Raw genomic sequence first — 17,829 nt, forward strand, 5'->3', positions numbered from 1 at the left:
TGGACGGATAAAAGGAGTTAGATAACTTGAAACAAGGAAATCAAATTGCTTAGGCAATGGACTTATGTTGATGGATTTGTGAATCGTAACGACGGGCAGCCACAGTGGGTTCGGGACCATCACAGTGCCAATAAAGGGTGTCCAAGGTAACAAGCTTAGCCCACGACCTCTCGCATAGCTTGGTTTTTGTGAAAATCTTCTCCAAGAAGCTCTACTGCTCAAGTGTGACTTCTAGACGATTCCGAGTTGCAATAGCAGACGATTAGAATATCACAAAAGTAAAAAAAAGTAAAAACTTGATACAGACGGATACATACCGAACGGGGGCATAATGCCCCATGTTTTGTCCACGAGCATATATTTTTGGTCACCAGGGTGACACATCCATTTGTCACCTTGGATAAAGAAATAGCGACCCTTCCAATTCCTATTGGAATCAGGGGTGTCGCACACAAGCCTAAGCAACAGGCTCCTCAGCACAAAACTGTACATGCCTCTTGACTGTATGATTTCAGATGGACGGTAGCAATGGTAGAACTCCTACACCGTCATCCTACGTGCCTCGTCGGACATCATCCTGTAGAGCATTTCAACTCCCAGAAATACTTTCCAGGCATTCGAAGAGATTTGGGTGACGGACAATCTGAGATACTAGAAAAGACAACGGTGAAGAACACTTAAATGGAAGACGCATTGGAATAACATTTTTCCTGTTTAAATGGAAGACGCATTGGAATGTTGACAGATATTTGGTACTTCTCCCTAAGTGTATTGAAGTGACGTTCTTTGATAGATGAGTTGAAATCATTTATCGTCCACAATGGGAGCATAATGAACTCCCTGAATCCATCAGGGCCTAAGACAGACTAGACGGGAGGCTCATCATTTCCTATGTCTTTATTTGAATCACTTTCTAATCAGTCTCCGTTCAAATCATCATCCTCCGTGGAAGGTGAGTTGGCGGACAAGACCCTTTCTTCAGAAAAGGTGCCAAGGTCGTGCTGACCTAACGGATACACCTCATCATAGCCTGTCCCTCACTGACACATGACTATTCACTCGACGCACTAGACATCTATCACCTACACGTGATGGACAAACCCTAAGACTTTGACGGTCTACATAGACGACGGATTGGCGAAATTTAAATAAATGACAAGTAAATTCAACTTAAGGTGAAGGACACTTACCGAGTGAGCAAAACAGAGAAGGCAATAAAGGAATGGGTGACGGAGCACCAAGTAGACGGTAACACAAAATAAATGGTAGCACCAAGAAGACGGTATGCCGGTTTGGTGAAGAAGACAATAGCGCTCTAGTTGTAAATTTTTTGAAGAAAGTGAAAATGAAAGATAAAGGAGCATGTATATATAGAGGTAACGGCATGAAAGACGAAGGGACACTTCGGTTCAAGCAATTAACCATTAAAAATGCGCCACGTGTACCTATGGCATTTATGACCCTAGGCTAGCCTGTCAATCAGAACGCATCTCCCGAAATTAAAATTAGACCGTCACTCCACAAATTCATCCTAACATTAGTGGACGAATCCATAGAGTAAAGGGGCAACTAAAGAGGGAGAAATAGACGTAGACGATCTCATTCTACTGAATCAATCACGAGTGACGGTACCTTTAACTTGTGATCAAGGTAATGGAAGAAGACGGGGAGCATGTACATAAAGAGACGAATGAGGAAGTGGACAGATACAATGTGGACAGCAGTAAGGTCACGTGACATCCACGTAGTTTAAGTAGTCCTTAAGAAACTTCAAAAGGAAATATCTTGCGTCTCATAATTAACCTTGATCAACAAAATCATTATGAGGGCGTTTGGGCTCTGCGTCTCATGTCTGTGTTTTCTCCAAAGCGCGTATTCTCCTTTTTTTTTTTTTGGGCCCGCATTTGTTGACTTTGGGAGACAAATTTTATTGTTATGAACAGTGTATGCACTGTTTACGCACTGTGCTGACACTGTTCACGTATTAAAAAATATTAAAAATAGGTCCTACGGTACTATTTGCACATTTAAAAATTATTTTACTACAGTGTTTTCAGTTTTCAGTTTTCAGTTTCAGCAACAATAAGCTCAATCCAAACGGACCCTATATGGAAAGAATCCCAAAAATTAAATGCTTTTATGAGGATCTTCCTTATAAAGAAAAATTTCCCTTCCCCAAGAAAGAAAGTCGGTTCTACACTACTACAAAAGCTCCAAAACCCTCATAATTCAAGATACGCATAATTGATCTAAGCTCTGACACTTTAGAGTTGTGAGAAGTTTTGAAGCACGTAAGAACTGTGTGATCCACTGACAATTTTCAACATCATCAACATAAAAAGAGAGTAACTTTTTATCATGACAAAATAGCATTTGTTTACAACACCTAATAATAGGCTAATACTATTACTCTTATTACCACAAATGTCATTAAAAAAAATAAATAAAAATAAAAAGTTAAGCATTTAATGCTCATTACCTAGAAAAAAAAATAGAGGAACAAAGTTTTTTTTTTTTTTTTTTTGATACGAGATAGAGGAACAAGTTAGTGTCCAAATCTTGGATACGTGTCCAAATCTTGCTGTATCTAGTGAAAATTTTCACTGAACACAAGCTTTGCCTCTGCTTTTGGGTCCAGCTTATGTCCAATGAAAGTTTTTACTAGACCTGTTGGATCTTGGACACGTATTAATCTTGCCGTGTCCACTAAAAATTTTCACTAAACACAAATTTTGTCCCTAGCTTTGGATCCAACTTGTGTCCAGTAAAAGTTTTGTCCCTAGCTTTGGATCCAACTTGTGTCCAGTAAAAGTTTTTATTGGACATGTTGGATCTTGGATGATGTGTCACATATGTGGCCTGATTTACGCCAAGGCCGGTGATTTCGTACAAACTTTAGCTTTCTTTCGCTCATATTGAAAAGGATCCTGTCAGCAAGTAAGATACGGATAAGTGTCTATTTTTAATCATGTGTATGTGTTTTAATGTGTTTAATCACATCTGTGAAAGGACACAAGCTACACCTATAAAGTCTATGCTGTCCTTTATTACAACATTAAATAACCGTTTGAAATTGTCACCGGCCTTGGTAGATCTGGCCACACATGTGCTTAGTTAAAATGATTTGCCCTAAGGCAATTCATTTCAAACGGTTATTTAATGCTGCAATAAAGGGCAGCATAGACTTTATAGGTGTAGCTTGTGTCCTTTGACAGATGTGATTAAACACATTAAAACACTTACACATGTTTAAAAATAGGCACTTATCCGTAACTTACTTGCTGACAGGATCCTGCCCTTTCAATATGAACGAAAGAAAGCTAAAGTTTGTACGAAATCACCGGCCTTGGCGTAGATCAGGCTACACATGTGACACATCAGAGGCTTAGTTAAAATGATTTGACCTAAGGCAATTCATTTCAACCGGTTATTTAATTCTGGAATAAAGGGCAGCATAAACTTTATGGGTGCAGCTTGTGTCAAGCCATTCCCAAACTTTATTAAGGATTAAGGAAAATGTGACTTCGGCGAATGGGATTTCGGCTGGCCACAGGCACCAAGCTGACTTCATTTCCAAAATTTGTCAATTTTTGTTTAATTTACATAACTTTTTCTTTTTAAATCCTTATATATTTTAACATTAAAAACTTTTTTTTTTCTATTATACTTAACTACTTTTCGTAAAGAAAAAAAAAAAAAAAAACCCTGTACATTAAATTATAAATTGTATGTAAATGTATCAATTGTCATGTAATGAATTATTTGAATTTTCTTCAAAATTGATTTAGAGAATTTTTTATAATTATTAATACAAAAATTTATAATTTACGCATAATAAAAATGGGTAAAATTTACTATAAAATTGTTGTAACTTACAACTTTATTTAATAAAATAAATATTACTATATATTTTGAAAATCTAACCATTGTATTACATATTTTTTTACACTTTTATTAAATATGTCAAATTTTGTGTCAATCAGATACTATTTACTATGTGATTTAAAAATTTATATTTTATACATAATTTTAAATTACAAAAACTAGTAATTTAAACAATTTATTGATAACATAGTTATTAATCTTTAATTTTCTAGAAATTTTGCAAGTATGGAGGATATAAGAAGAAGATGTAATCCAATGATAGATTTGTCAAAATTTCAACTTCAATAAAAAGATATTGAAGAAGGTTGTAATTTTAGACTACAATTAATTTTGTAGTTAAATTTTGTCCAATAAAATTTATGTCAACTAGTTTTTTTAATAGATATGATGAAATTCAACTTAGGGCAATGAGAGATTTTACTAGTTGAACTATGTAAAACTTATAAATCATATCAATCATAATTCATATAAATATTATGATGCATTAATCACAACTTACTACATAAGATATTGTGAAAAAAAAAAAAAATTATAACATCAAAAGTATATGTAATATTGTTAAACTAATATCCCTTTCGGGAGGTTGGAAGTGATGAGTCCCTATCGGGTTGTCCTTGGTATGTGGTAACTTATTTGTTCCTAACAAGTGAGTCCTAGGCCATGTGTACCATCATGCTTTGATTAAAAATTTAAAACATGGGTCCCTACTCATTAAAGAGATGTCTCCCCAATATCCATTGAATGATAAAAGACATTTTAGATACCATGTACCAAGTTGTGGTTGTGGCACCTTTCTATAAAATAAAAAGTTGTGGTTGTGGTATAAGCACACCTATTTTAATGCTATGATCAATTTTGCTTGGTAACCAAAAAAAAAAAACCACATTACTTTCTCAACCTTTTTTAGGATGAATTCTCAACTTTTTATTATTATTGGTTTTAAAGTATGTGCAAGACATATAAATCATAATTCGAAAAAATTTATTACAAACAATATTACGACTATATTACATCCTCCTTTAATTTAAAATTAATTTTCTATATATCATTTAAAATTAAGATTGATAAAAAGAAAAAATAAAACCAATAATTTATTCACAACAAAATTAATATTAAAGAATTTTCGCTGAGTGGATGCTAGAAGAAAAAATAATATTTTATAATATATGCATTTTAAAATAATTGCTTACATCATGTCTCTACCAAAGCAAATTAAGTAACCACAAAAGAACTCAAAAAAAACTTATATAGTCGAAAATATAATCACTATTTCTATCCTTTGTATTTTATGCTTCGTTTTATTCCTACATTGATATTTTTTTAGAAAATGAATTATTCTCTCAAATTTGTGTGTTCAGCAATTTTGTGTTTTTAATTTATTTTATTAAGGGATAAAAAAACAACTGTAAATAAATAAATTAGCATTTTTAAAATAAACTAACTTATTTGTTTAGATTTATTTATTTATTTATCTCAACTCTCAACATTAATTAAACAAATAGGTTAGATGCAAATATATTAGCCGAACACACAATTTTTTTTTTTTTTTAACTTTTTAGTTCATTCATATAACTTTTTTTTTATATAAAAATGATATTGATCAAGATGTCATTAGTTATTGTGACACAATGGTGACAACATTGAAGGTGGTGATGACAATGGTGACAATAATGTCAAGAATGGTGGAAATAATCCAGGTTGCATGATGGTTGTGATGCTTAAGGCTTGGGGTGTCCAACCGACCCACCCACCCGACAAACCCACCCAACCCGATCGTACATGACTTGCAACCACCCGATCTAACTCCTCTAGCAGTCAAATGTGAGTCTTGAAATTCAAAAACTCGATGCCAACGGGTTGGTTATGGGTCTCATATTCCAAAACCCATGAAACCTGAACTGACCGAAAAACATCAAGTCTAGTGACTTATCTGGCTAGATCCGGCAACTTTTCCAACTAGATCCGGCAAGTTCTCTATACGATTTGTCAAAAATCTCTCCGAATTCGACTAGATCTCCGCCAGATGTGGCTAGATCTCATAGGATCTTGGATGGATCTAGTGAGAACTCACCGAATTTGAAGAGATTTCGCCAATTTTTCACGATTTTCAACTTCACCCAAAACCAACCACCACCCAATATTCACTCGAACTACCCAACCTAAGGTTCGAGATCTCCCCACCCAATCTAGTCGGGTCGGTTGAGGGTTAGGCATAAGCCCAACCTGAACCAATCTGTGGTCAGCCCTAATTAAGGCTAGTTAAAAAAAATGGTTGTTATAAAGTGTTTGGGTGGCTATTTTTTAGCCAAATTTAAAGTAGGGCCTATATGTCCAATGTGATGGGTCTAAGTTGGAACCTATTTTATTTTTTAAGGAGATTAATGTTATATGGTCATTTGTCAAAGACCTTTATGTAGTAAATAAGCACTCCACAAGTATAAGTACTCATGGTGTGTGAGGGGGAGCAAGGGTCGTGGTTTAAGTATTTAGGAGAAAGTTTCACACACATACATTTAGATTAAATTAGAGTAGGAATTCTATATCAAGTAAAAAAATGATTTTAGGGGTGAAATCCTTGTGTCCCACATGGGAAATGAATTTAAAATTTTATGAGTTTATATATTTTTGGGTTTTACATATTGAAAATGAGAGAGGCTCCATAATTTTTAAAGTGTGTTGATTAATGGGTTGAAATATATTAGAGCAGATATTTCGATTATTTGTTCTTCCCACTCATTGTTGTGATCATCGTATCAAAGAAGTCAATAATGTACCAATGGTATATACCATACTAACAATTAAGCCAATATCAATACTCCATGAACCAGATAAAACACAGGGCTATACAATTCCTATACCAACTATACTGAGGATTTTTCAAATGTTTTGGTTGATATTGTATAGGGATGGCAATGGGGCGGGGCGGGGCGGGGCCAAAGGATAGGGTCTTCGCCCTCGCCCCACATGGATTGTTCTTGTTCCATCCCCACCCCGCCCCACATGACGGGGAAAATTTCTTGCCCCATCCCGCCCCTTAAGGCCCCGCAAAGTCTTGCTCCACCACATAAAACTCTATTTCTTGTTAATTTACCCTACAACTATTACCATTTTTTCAAATAAAATGACATGTTTCAATAATAAAAATATACTTGAAATTATAAATAAATTTATCCTATCAAATCAAACTAATTTTTAGCAAAAACTAAATAATGTTATCTAAATGTTTAACAAGACAATATAACAACAAAATCTCATAGTATGACACAATAAAATAATCCAAACTCCTAATGCATAACAAAATAAAAATTGCCTAGTTCTTCAAAAAGTATCTCCACTTTCTTCCATCATTGTGACACCACTTTCTTCTTCATCGTCATAATCATCTAGGATATTTTGGAATGTATCTTCAATTCCATCTACGGTAGATGAAGAGCCTAAAAAAAGGTAAAATAAATTCAATCAAACAATTGAAAAATACAATAAAGAATGCAGCAACATAAATCAATGCATAATTAAACTAGTAAATTTAATTACCATTAATTTCAGCCAATAACCAATTTTGAGCACACATTAATGCTTCCATAGTCTTTTAATGAAGTTTACTGCGATGTGGACTTAACAATCGACCACTTGTGCTAAATGATGACTCTAAGGCAACAGTTGACATTGGAATGGCAAGGATATCCCTTGTAATACATTACAAAGTAGGATACTTTGGCCCATTAGATTTCTACCATGCCAAATCCACAGTTCTTGGCATTAAATTATCTTCAAGGTAATGGTTCAACTCCAATTTAATATTCCCACAGTTCTAAGTTCTATATAGGTAATATTTATTAGGTGAATCTTGGATTTATGAATGATTACAAGGAACCCTAATTGCAATTTGACTAGTTCTTTTGGATTATAAACACAAATTTGATTAGCACTTTTCCTTAAATCATTATATCAGACCACATCTATAATTTAAAAGCTATTTCTCTCTTTTCTCATTTATCTTCATTATTATTCTTCAAATTGAAATTTCAATGTATTCAGCAAAAAAAATAAATAAATAAAATAAAAGCTGAAATTTCGGTGTTATTCAGTCCTCTTGAAGAACCACATCATCAATATCCAGTGGTCCTCCATTCCAATTAATATTCTGCCTATGTGCCAAAATTAATTGACAAAGCATCCTAATCATTTGAGGAAAAAAAATCTCACAATAACTCCATCACCGATGATGTCCATTGAAGCCTGAAATTTTATTCGAACCTTAGTGATTCTGGCAGATCCAATAATATGAAGTACTCTGTAAAGATTAAAATAAAACTTTTAAGATTTTGTAGAAACTTTAAGATGTTAAAATTATTGGGCAACACATCTGTGTGACCAAACTCATCAATGATGCAACTCCTAATCTTACCTAGTAGATCTTTATCTTCCTATTGAAAATCCATACCAGTATCAGAAACGCCTCTGCGCTCATTGGCTGTGAAATTTCTTTTACACTAGTGTGGTTTTACCCATGCTACTCAATCCAAAAATCCCAATTGCTAAAAATCCAACCTTCTAAACAGGTCCTTCTCGGTCATGCCCAGATATGACAAATCTGAATTGGGTCCAGTGCTTTCTCTCATGAATCTTTTGAGCATTGTTGTGTACTACTTTTCCCTCTTGGATGACTGCGATATTCCTACTGAAAAAAATTAATCAGGGCAGTTCATTCTTGATGACTCTGCTACTGTTAACAGAAGGCCTTGATCAAAAAATGATTTAAGGAATATCGCGAGTGAAGACAATGTTTTGTCAATCAGAATTCAGAACTGAAATGGTTTGCTATAGGCGAACTGCGAGCAAGTACTTGTTTCTTTTTTTCTTAGGTGACTAGGATGCTTAGTAAATTAATTTTGGCACATGGCATAATATTATTGGAATGGAGCACCGCTGAACATTAATGATGTTGTCATTCAAGAGTACTGAACAATTTCTATCTATTGGCTTCTTATAGCAACAAGGAGGGCGGAGGGTCTAATGATAGGAAGGAACCCACCTCAATAATATTATCACCGATAACCCTATCCGGTGGTTGGATGTATCTTTAATATAAATTTCTTCTGTTCTTCATTATATTTCTTAAAAATTATAGTACCACATAAAAAATTACAACTTTTAATAATTATAGATGTTCACGTGACAAATTGTAAGTAGTGCAGAAAAAGTAATAGGTTTACTGTATAAGTATACACAATATAAAATAAGAATTTTCCTAATTTCAAATCACTATTGAAATATAAGGATTAAATTGTAATTTAGCCAAACACTTTTTCAAATTATTTTCTGTAGGAACTTAACGTCAGTGCTCTAAATTTCTAATATAAATATAACATTCTAGCTAATCTTTTAACGCCACAAATCTGCGACTAAACTGTTGTCAAATTAAAATGGAGCTAACGGAAGGATTAGAGCCTGCGAGTCCTAATGCACAATACTTCAACAGCTCTGTGCTGTCGGTATCTATTATTGGTGTCATGCAAAGTGAGGTACCAATTGAAATCAACGAAGCGCGTGCCATATCATTGCTCAATGATGTGTTCCTGCCCATCAATACACGCTTCTCCTCCATCATGGTGATGTTATCTACTTTCTCAATATTGTTTTTCTTGGAAAATAATATGATTCTGTCTTCTTTTTCCTCTTTTATGAAATACACAAACATAAATGCATGGAAGGTTAAATGGGTATTCAGATGCTGCTTTTTAAGGTTCTTACATTAATCCCTTTAACTGGCACTAAGTAGTGAGAATTTGTGAGCAGGTTAAGGATAGAAAAGGTGAGAAACAATGGAAAAGGGTTGAGGTGAAGCTTGAAGAGCACGTTAATTTTCCTATTTTCCCTACTGGCTTGTTACCCCCATCATATGATGAATATCTTGAAGATTATATATCAAACATTGCAATGGAGCATTTTCCACAAAACAAACCACTATGGGAAATTCACATGGTTAAATATCCAACAAGCAATGCAGCTGGTACTATCATATTCAAGCTTCACCATGCGCTTGGTGATGGCTACTCTCTCATGGGTGCACTTCTTTCTTGTCTTCAAAGGGCTGATAATCCTTCTCTTCCCCTAACATTTCCTTCACACCAAAGCTCAGAGCCAGAAAGTGGCAGAAAAAGTGTTTGTGGAAGAGTGTCTCGACTTTGTTCCTTCATCTTTAACTCTGTATCTGATTTTGGTTGGAGCATGTTAAAGAGTACATTGGTCGAAGACGATCGTACACCGATAAGGTCTGGGGCTGAAGGAGTCGAATATCAGCCAATCATGGTATCAAACATGATATTCTCTATGGATTGTATCAAACACATTAAGGACAAGCTTGGAGTGGTATGATCAGCATATTTTATTTCAAATTAGCTAATGATTTCAATTTCATATTGTTTTTCTGGTAACTAACGACGTATTATGCCTATTAAATGTGATCATAGGATGAAAGCATTTTTGCTAAAACATCATTGATACGTTTGTTGAATGTATCCTATACTTTTCATCTGAAATTTTATTTAATATTTAAATAATTAAAAAAAGCTTTCTCTTTTTACTACTGATGTGTGTATATCTCTATATATTAAGAGGATTTGGAAAGTTATGTATTACATTTTTTACTTCCAAAAAATCCTTAATTTAATTAATTTATCATTATTCCTAAAACATAAGAAATGAGATTAAAACTGTAAATAGACAAAATTAAAGGGTTTGATTTACCTTCAGTATTTTTTTTAAAGGAGTCTCATTTTGTTTTAATAAGAGATTGTCACATCATCTAATAACTAAATAAAATATGGAGATTAAAACCCACTACCACTTGCCATTATATATTTAAAACAAAATAACATGTCCAATTAAAAAAGTACCAAAGGTAAACCAAACTCAAAATTAAAAATAAAAAACTTACAGAGTAAAAGCTCCCCACTAGATAACTACCCCAAATTCCTAAAAAAAAAAAAAAGCTACCCCATGTTCCATAAATAAATAAATAAATCCCACACTCCTATCAATCGAAAAAAAAAAAAAAAAAAAAAAAAAAAAAAAAAAAAAAAACTAAAAAAAGACCCCATGCTCCTATCAAAAATAACAACTATCTCACATTCTATAAAAAGAAAACTACCTGCATCACTTCAAAAACTAAATAAATAACCCACGGAGAAACCAATTGCAACTTCCTAAAAAAACTTCCTACTTCATTTGTTCCTCTCTTCCCTCTCTCAACATAGTGGAATGCACAAGGAAAAATTCTAATAACGGTAAATCCCTCTAACTGAAAACTCACAATATTTCTTCAGTTTCTTCTTTATTCTTTCATTCTATTTCTAATTGACACTATCTTGTTTTGCACTCTCTATTTAATATATTGAATTCTTCTCAATGGTCAAACGTTTTTCTCAAATTTGGTAAGCCTATAAACAAAATTTATATACTACGTTTGCATTTGAATTATATTATGTATCGTACTTTATCAACTACATATATTGTGAATTAGTAACTCTATGACATTGTATGATGTGTGAACTATATGAAAGGGATTATAGAAAATTTGGTTATACATGGAAAATTATGACACTAAACCAAAAAAAAAAAATAAAATAAAACCTCACGCGCGTGTGATGAAACTAGTATATATATATAAAAGAAATGTTTATTTAAATTTGTTAGCATGATAATAATATAGATAAACTTGTTTTTTTTTTTTTTTTTATTCCTCTAGTTAAAAATAAATCACATATGTGACTAAACCCACTGCTTTTATATTATTCCTTTAGTTAAAAACAAATCACATATATGATTATTTTAAGGGAAAAAATCACATATGTGATTTATTACATAATATGTGATGAATTACATATAAAACATGAGTCTCGGCCTTTGCCCCTCCACCCCACAGGAACTTTGTACTTGTAGAGTGATTATTATGCTAAATGTGCGTAGTGGTTTACATGTAACTTAATAACTAAACATTTGTATGAATATAAATGAATAGGTAAAAAAATTTTAATTGTAATTCTCATTTTTGCGTATAAAGATTTGAAAGAAAAAAAAAATTCAAACTTATTCAAGAATTACCAAATCTTAACATCCCATAAAGCTTAAATTGCTAATATTGAACTCACCTTAAACTCTTTTGATACTTTTGATAACTTCTCTTTTTCCTTTTATTAAAGAATTTGATGTTCCTGCCCATCTTGTGACCCATTGGTCTGTTTTTTAATTTGACTGGATCGGTACCCATCTTTAGTCTTCCACTCTCTGTGGCCCAAGGTTTAGAAAGAGATTATTTCGGCCCACTAGCTTATTCTCATTTGTTGGTCCAAAAACAATAGTACTCTTTCATTAAATAAAATCCCCTTATTGTCCACCCTAATAAATTATAGTCAAGGCAAATGAGTCAGGTTAATTAGATTCAGGTCAAAACAGGTTATCCTTAATGGGTTGTAAGTGGGTTGGGTTGACGCTTATTTTTTTCATAGAAAAAATAAATAAATGAACAAAAATAATAAAATACTTAAAAAAACATTTAAAAAATAAAATGATTCTTGAATTTAAACAATTCGAAGTTCACTATTCATTAATGATATCATGATGTCATCATCATAAAAAATTAAACTAAACAATTAATTTCATGATGCATCTCTCATTACTAATAAATGATGTCTCATTTGGAAGATCGCACATGTTATGAGTTAGATATTACAAAATTGAAGAAATTTTTCATTACTTTTCTGCTTCTTTAATATGCCCCAAATTTATCAATTAAGATAGTATTACTAATCCTCTTATTTCATGATGCGTGTCTCATTACTAATAAATGATGTCTCATTTGGAAGATCGCACATGTTATGAGTTAGATATTACAAAATTGGAAAAAAAATTCATTACCTTTCTGCTTCTTTCATGGGTAATTATTAAGTATTCCTGAAGTACCATAAATGCGTACTCCTCCTCTCACATAACTATAGGTCTCACTAATTTAATTTATGGTGAGACCCACAATTAATATGAGATAAGAGAGTATGCATTTATGGTACTCTGGAATATTTAATAATTTTCCTTTTTTCATATGTACTAAATTTATCAATCAAGATAGCATCACTAATCCTCTTATTTCATATATGTACCTTGCCCTATATCACTATTTATAGTCTACATATAACATATATTATATGCACACACACTTGCAGTAGCATTAAACATTATCAGCTAATAAGCACCCCTTTTTGTTTTACCATGCATGTGTATTCAAGGGCCAATGGTTTTGAGGTCACGTGATATTTAAAATAAAATAAAATAAAAAATTTGTTTTAAAAATGGGTCGAGCCATAGGTGAAACGGGTTGACCCAAACCAATCCATAAAAAAGGTCGGGTCATAAGTCACCTGTTTTTACTTTAGGTCAAAAAATTTTGACTTTGAGTTGGGTCCAATTTTTCCATGTCTAATAAATTATGTGAGCAAGGGAGAAAGTTCGAAGGTGGCATTGCCCCAAAAGTAGACTTATCCAAAATTCCTAGGTTTAATTCTCCTACAACCCTAGTTTTAGCATCCAAAATATTGAAAATGGTAATTACCCTCTTAGACACCATGCCATCTTCACCTTCATGACAATATGTTGACAATGACGCCTTTAAATCGAAAGCAAGATAAGGGTTGATTGGGAAAATTAGACTTGTTAATCCATCTTCACCCACACACAAAGAATAGATAGGTATGGATAATAGGAACAATAAACTGTTTTAGTCAGATCTAATTCTAACTTTGTACCCAGTTTTGACCTGATTTGTTAACAAAGTATTTAATATACTATATATAATAGTAGAAGTTTTTTTTTTTTTTTTTTAAATTAAGGTCGTGCTGCCACATAGGAAAACTGCCCATCTAAAATTCTGCGACGTAACTTAAAAAGAGAAACATTATTCTATTTGGCAATGCTACAACACAATTTAAAAGCCTCTCATTATATATTAAAAAATTTAATATAAATTTAAGAGTCCTAGGGTCACAACAATTTTAATTACAACAGTCTTAAATTTTCCTACCACCTCACACATGGGTTATTAAAAAAAAAAAATTGCAGATTATAATGGGCCAACTATGAGATCATGGACAAATTAGGGCATTGTGAATTTATGTTGTGTTAGGTCTAGGAATTAGAGGCAACTGATATAGGTATCATGATTGCCAAAATTCTCATATCAAATCATCACAATGATATATCATCCATTAAGCCAAATAACATGCCAATGTTCAAATTTCAAATCCTAAGTAAATCATGGAGAAAATCTTCACACGATGAGATTAAGTAGAAGGCAAACTATGAAAGAAAGGTATAATAACTACTAGTAAGCCTAATCAAAATATATACGTCTTTCACCAGTTTACTTTTGGTAGTCTTCAAGGTCTTTATACTTTATTTCTTAGGTCTCCGCAGATTGGTGTCAACCTTGTGATCATTTGCATCATTAGGCGCAAAAGTTTGATATTACTTTGTTCCCTTATGAATTTAGTTGACTCAAAAAAAAAAAAAAAAAAAAAACCTTATGCGGATATCATTTTGTATATAACGTGCAAATTTATTATTCTTGATCTTCATATAGTTTGTTGAAACATTTATAGACTTAGTTTTTTAATGTAATTATTTTTTGTGATACAATGAATTTTGTTAATTTTTATTATATTTTTTTTAATAAGTATGAAGATTAATTTGTTATAAAAATCAATCGAAAATGTACAATTAATTTTCAATATTATAGTAAAATTATTGTTCGACCAAATTTTGTTTTCTCGAGTGCAGACAGTAAATGATGTAATTACTGGAATAATTTTCCTCGGCAGCCGGTTGTACATGCAAGAGATTAGCAATAAATCAACTAAATCACATTCCACAGCATTGGTAATGAGTGGCTACAAGTCAATTGAGGAGATGCTTAAACCTAACTCAAAGGTGCCATGGGGGAACCAATTCACCTTCTTGCATGTACCAGTGCCAGAGCTTAAGGACCATAAATCTCAAAACCCACTTGACTTTGTTTTGGCAGCAAGCAAGATAATCAAGAAGAAGAAAAGCTCATTGGGTGTTTATCTCACTGGTAGGTTTTTGGAGATTGTGAAGAAACTTAGAGGTCCTGAGGTATATTCATGATCTTATTCATCACCAATAATCACTATTTCTACCTTCTATCATTTGATAATTTTCGAAACAATTATGTTGGTTCTTTTTTTTTTTTTAAAACCCTACTTATATATATACATAGAGAGAGAGAGAGAGAGAGAGAGAGAGAGAATTCTTGGCATACTTAGTTTAATAGTTAATAGTTAATACTTGCTGCTAATAACATTTGATATTAATATCATACTTTTCTATCACATTACTAAAAATGTCAATTAGGTTTTCTTTTCTTGAATAAAAATGGGTAGAAAAAGGGTGGGAGGGGTGAAAGGGGATTGTATTCGGTATATGGTATATACCTTATAAGCAAGCCACATAATCTTGGATTGGTGCCTCTATTTTGATATCCAAAAGTTATTTAATTTTTTTGAAGCAATTTCTTCACATTGCAAAGCCGCCTAATATTAATCAATATTAGGGTAATTACAATTTATCACCATGAACTTTCAGAATATATGATTATATCTTAAACTATAACTTGTGTTTCACTTTGCACTTTATCGTTAATTAATTAGGCTATTAGCTTGAATTGATAAATATGTCATGTGCAACTCATGTAACTCTTGCATACGTGGCACCACATGAACAAATCGAATTGACCCTCTTTAATCCCTTTAAAACAAAAGTTACATGGCAAAATAAGAGTTAAATTTGTTAAATAATTTTATTTTAAAGGATTAAAGAGTGGAAATTTGGTATGTTCATGTGATGCCATGTATGCAGAGTTCACATGAGTCGCACTTTGACATGTTTTTCGGTCTAATTTAATAGTCCAATAGACGATAGGGTTCAAATTTAACCGTTTAGGATGGTGATCATGCATTTTGAAAGTTTAGAGTCGTAAATGTAAATAGGGGTATAGTTTATATTAGTAAAGTGTAATTTTATTTTAATGTTAAACAGTTTTTGTCCTAAAAAAATATTTTAAAAAATCTTATATATATATATATATATAGCCAAAATTAAGAGAAAATCCAATTAGAATTTCAATTAGAATTTAATTTTGTGTTATGTGTCTCATCTAAAATTTTTAATTTTTATGTCAAGTAAGTTAATTATTTAGTGTAGAATACAATAAGTTCAATATAAATGAACTTTAAGAAACTCAATCACATATCTAAAATTAGAAAAAGAGAGAATTTGAAAAATTATGCTTTTCGATTTCATTTGTTTGTCTAGTTAAAAATAATTAAAATTAATCAACATTTTACATAATATTATAAATGACCGTCATATATATACGTGGTGTGTGTGAGAAAGTGTTTTTTTTTTTTAATCGTACATTTGTATATACACGATTCTAAAGTAGTTGAATTTTTTTTTTTTTTTAATATAAGATAGAAATTCTACTCTAGCCTAATTTAAGTGTATATTTGGAGTGACCATCGCACCAAGGGTACACGGTGGTAGTTAAATTTATCTTTGAATACATACTCTATAAGATCTTTTCGGCATTCTTGTACTACTGCAGACAACCGCTAGATTTGTCCATAGGACACTAAGGAACTCCAGTTTGTCAATTTCAAATGTGATCGGGCCAATGGAACAGGTGTCTTTGGATAATCATCCGATTAAAGGTCTATACTTCATGGTGTTAGGTGTACCTCAGGTAAAAATTTAAAATTAAAATTGTAATTATATAAAGAAATGTTATTTCTATAACATTTTCACAATAAATTTTAGGTAGTGGGTTGCTATTAGTTGTTATGAGTGAGAAAAAAAAATTTAAGTTGTAGATTCAAATTAGAACTAATTACAGCTTACCACCTATGATTTTTTATAAAAATATTATGGAGATAGCACTTCTCTATTATATATACCACCTAGTTTGCCTTAAACAAATAAATATCTTTTATAAAGATTTTTCGATAAAAATAAAATTCCAAATTCCACCTTCTTGTAGTTTTTTTTTTGTTTTTTTTTATTTATTTATTTATTTAATTTTTATAATCCATCTTGTAGATATCGAAGTATAGATGTGACATGTTTGCCTCATAAAACAGAGAGAGCATGTGATTTTCTTTCATTGGTTTTTTTTTTTTTTTCAAGTCATAAAAATGATTCTATTTTTCGAAGTCACAAAATGATATTTGTAACTTTCTACTTATTAGAAGCAATCAGATAACGTTTTGTTACACTTATTCTCAGATCTTTGGTGCTCACTTTTTTTTTTTTTTTTTGGTCTTTACAGCGAAAAGTATAGAACAAATTAGCAAGCATAATTTATGATTTAATGTGAAAAAATTCCTCAAATTCAATCACCTTTATGAATAATTATAGAACACCTTGCTTTCAATTAGATTCATCATATTTTATGACCCACTGTAACATGTTTTTTTTTTAAATGGATTTGCAGAACCTTATTATAACAATGGTAAGTTATATGGGAAACCTGAGGATTAGCGCCGTAATGGAGAAAGGATTCTTGGATCCCCAAAGATTCAAGTCATGCATGGAAAATGCCTTCGAGAAAATTCTCAAAGCTGCTGATGATGAAATTACTATTTAAACAAAGATTTTTTTTTTCTTTTTTAAATCAACAAATTGAATTGTTCATTCATAATATTGATTTTCTATCGATAAATAAGTCAGTACAATTTATATATGATTGTTCATCTTTTCTTTCATTCTCCATGTAAAATTGTACGTAGGTAGATGGGTTTTATACCTTTAATGCATCCTGCATTATTGGGTTTAATATTTATTATCATGATGCCAAGTCTATTTCTCTTTGATTTA

At 31.9% G+C, this 17,829-nt stretch overlaps 1 protein-coding gene across 2 annotated transcripts; it reads left to right on the top strand.

Annotated features, from left to right (window-relative positions):
- The first annotated feature begins 9,282 nt into the window (after nucleotides 1-9,282).
- Nucleotides 9,283-17,829, top strand: LOC115962594 (O-acyltransferase WSD1-like). Of its 2 annotated transcripts, XM_031081454.1 has the most exons (5): nucleotides 9,283-9,497; nucleotides 9,685-10,257; nucleotides 14,716-15,051; nucleotides 16,562-16,699; nucleotides 17,447-17,829. In XM_031081454.1, exons 1-5 carry the CDS (start codon nucleotides 9,312-9,314, stop codon nucleotides 17,597-17,599), a joined length of 1,386 nt encoding a protein of 461 aa, XP_030937314.1. In that variant the 5' UTR covers nucleotides 9,283-9,311; the 3' UTR covers nucleotides 17,600-17,829. The 2 variants fall into 2 exon arrangements, with proteins under 2 accessions (XP_030937314.1, XP_030937315.1); XM_031081455.1 differs by lacking the exon at nucleotides 16,562-16,699.

Source organism: Quercus lobata, chromosome 10 (assembly GCF_001633185.2).
Source record: "Quercus lobata isolate SW786 chromosome 10, ValleyOak3.0 Primary Assembly, whole genome shotgun sequence".
NCBI lineage: Eukaryota > Viridiplantae > Streptophyta > Magnoliopsida > Fagales > Fagaceae > Quercus > Quercus lobata.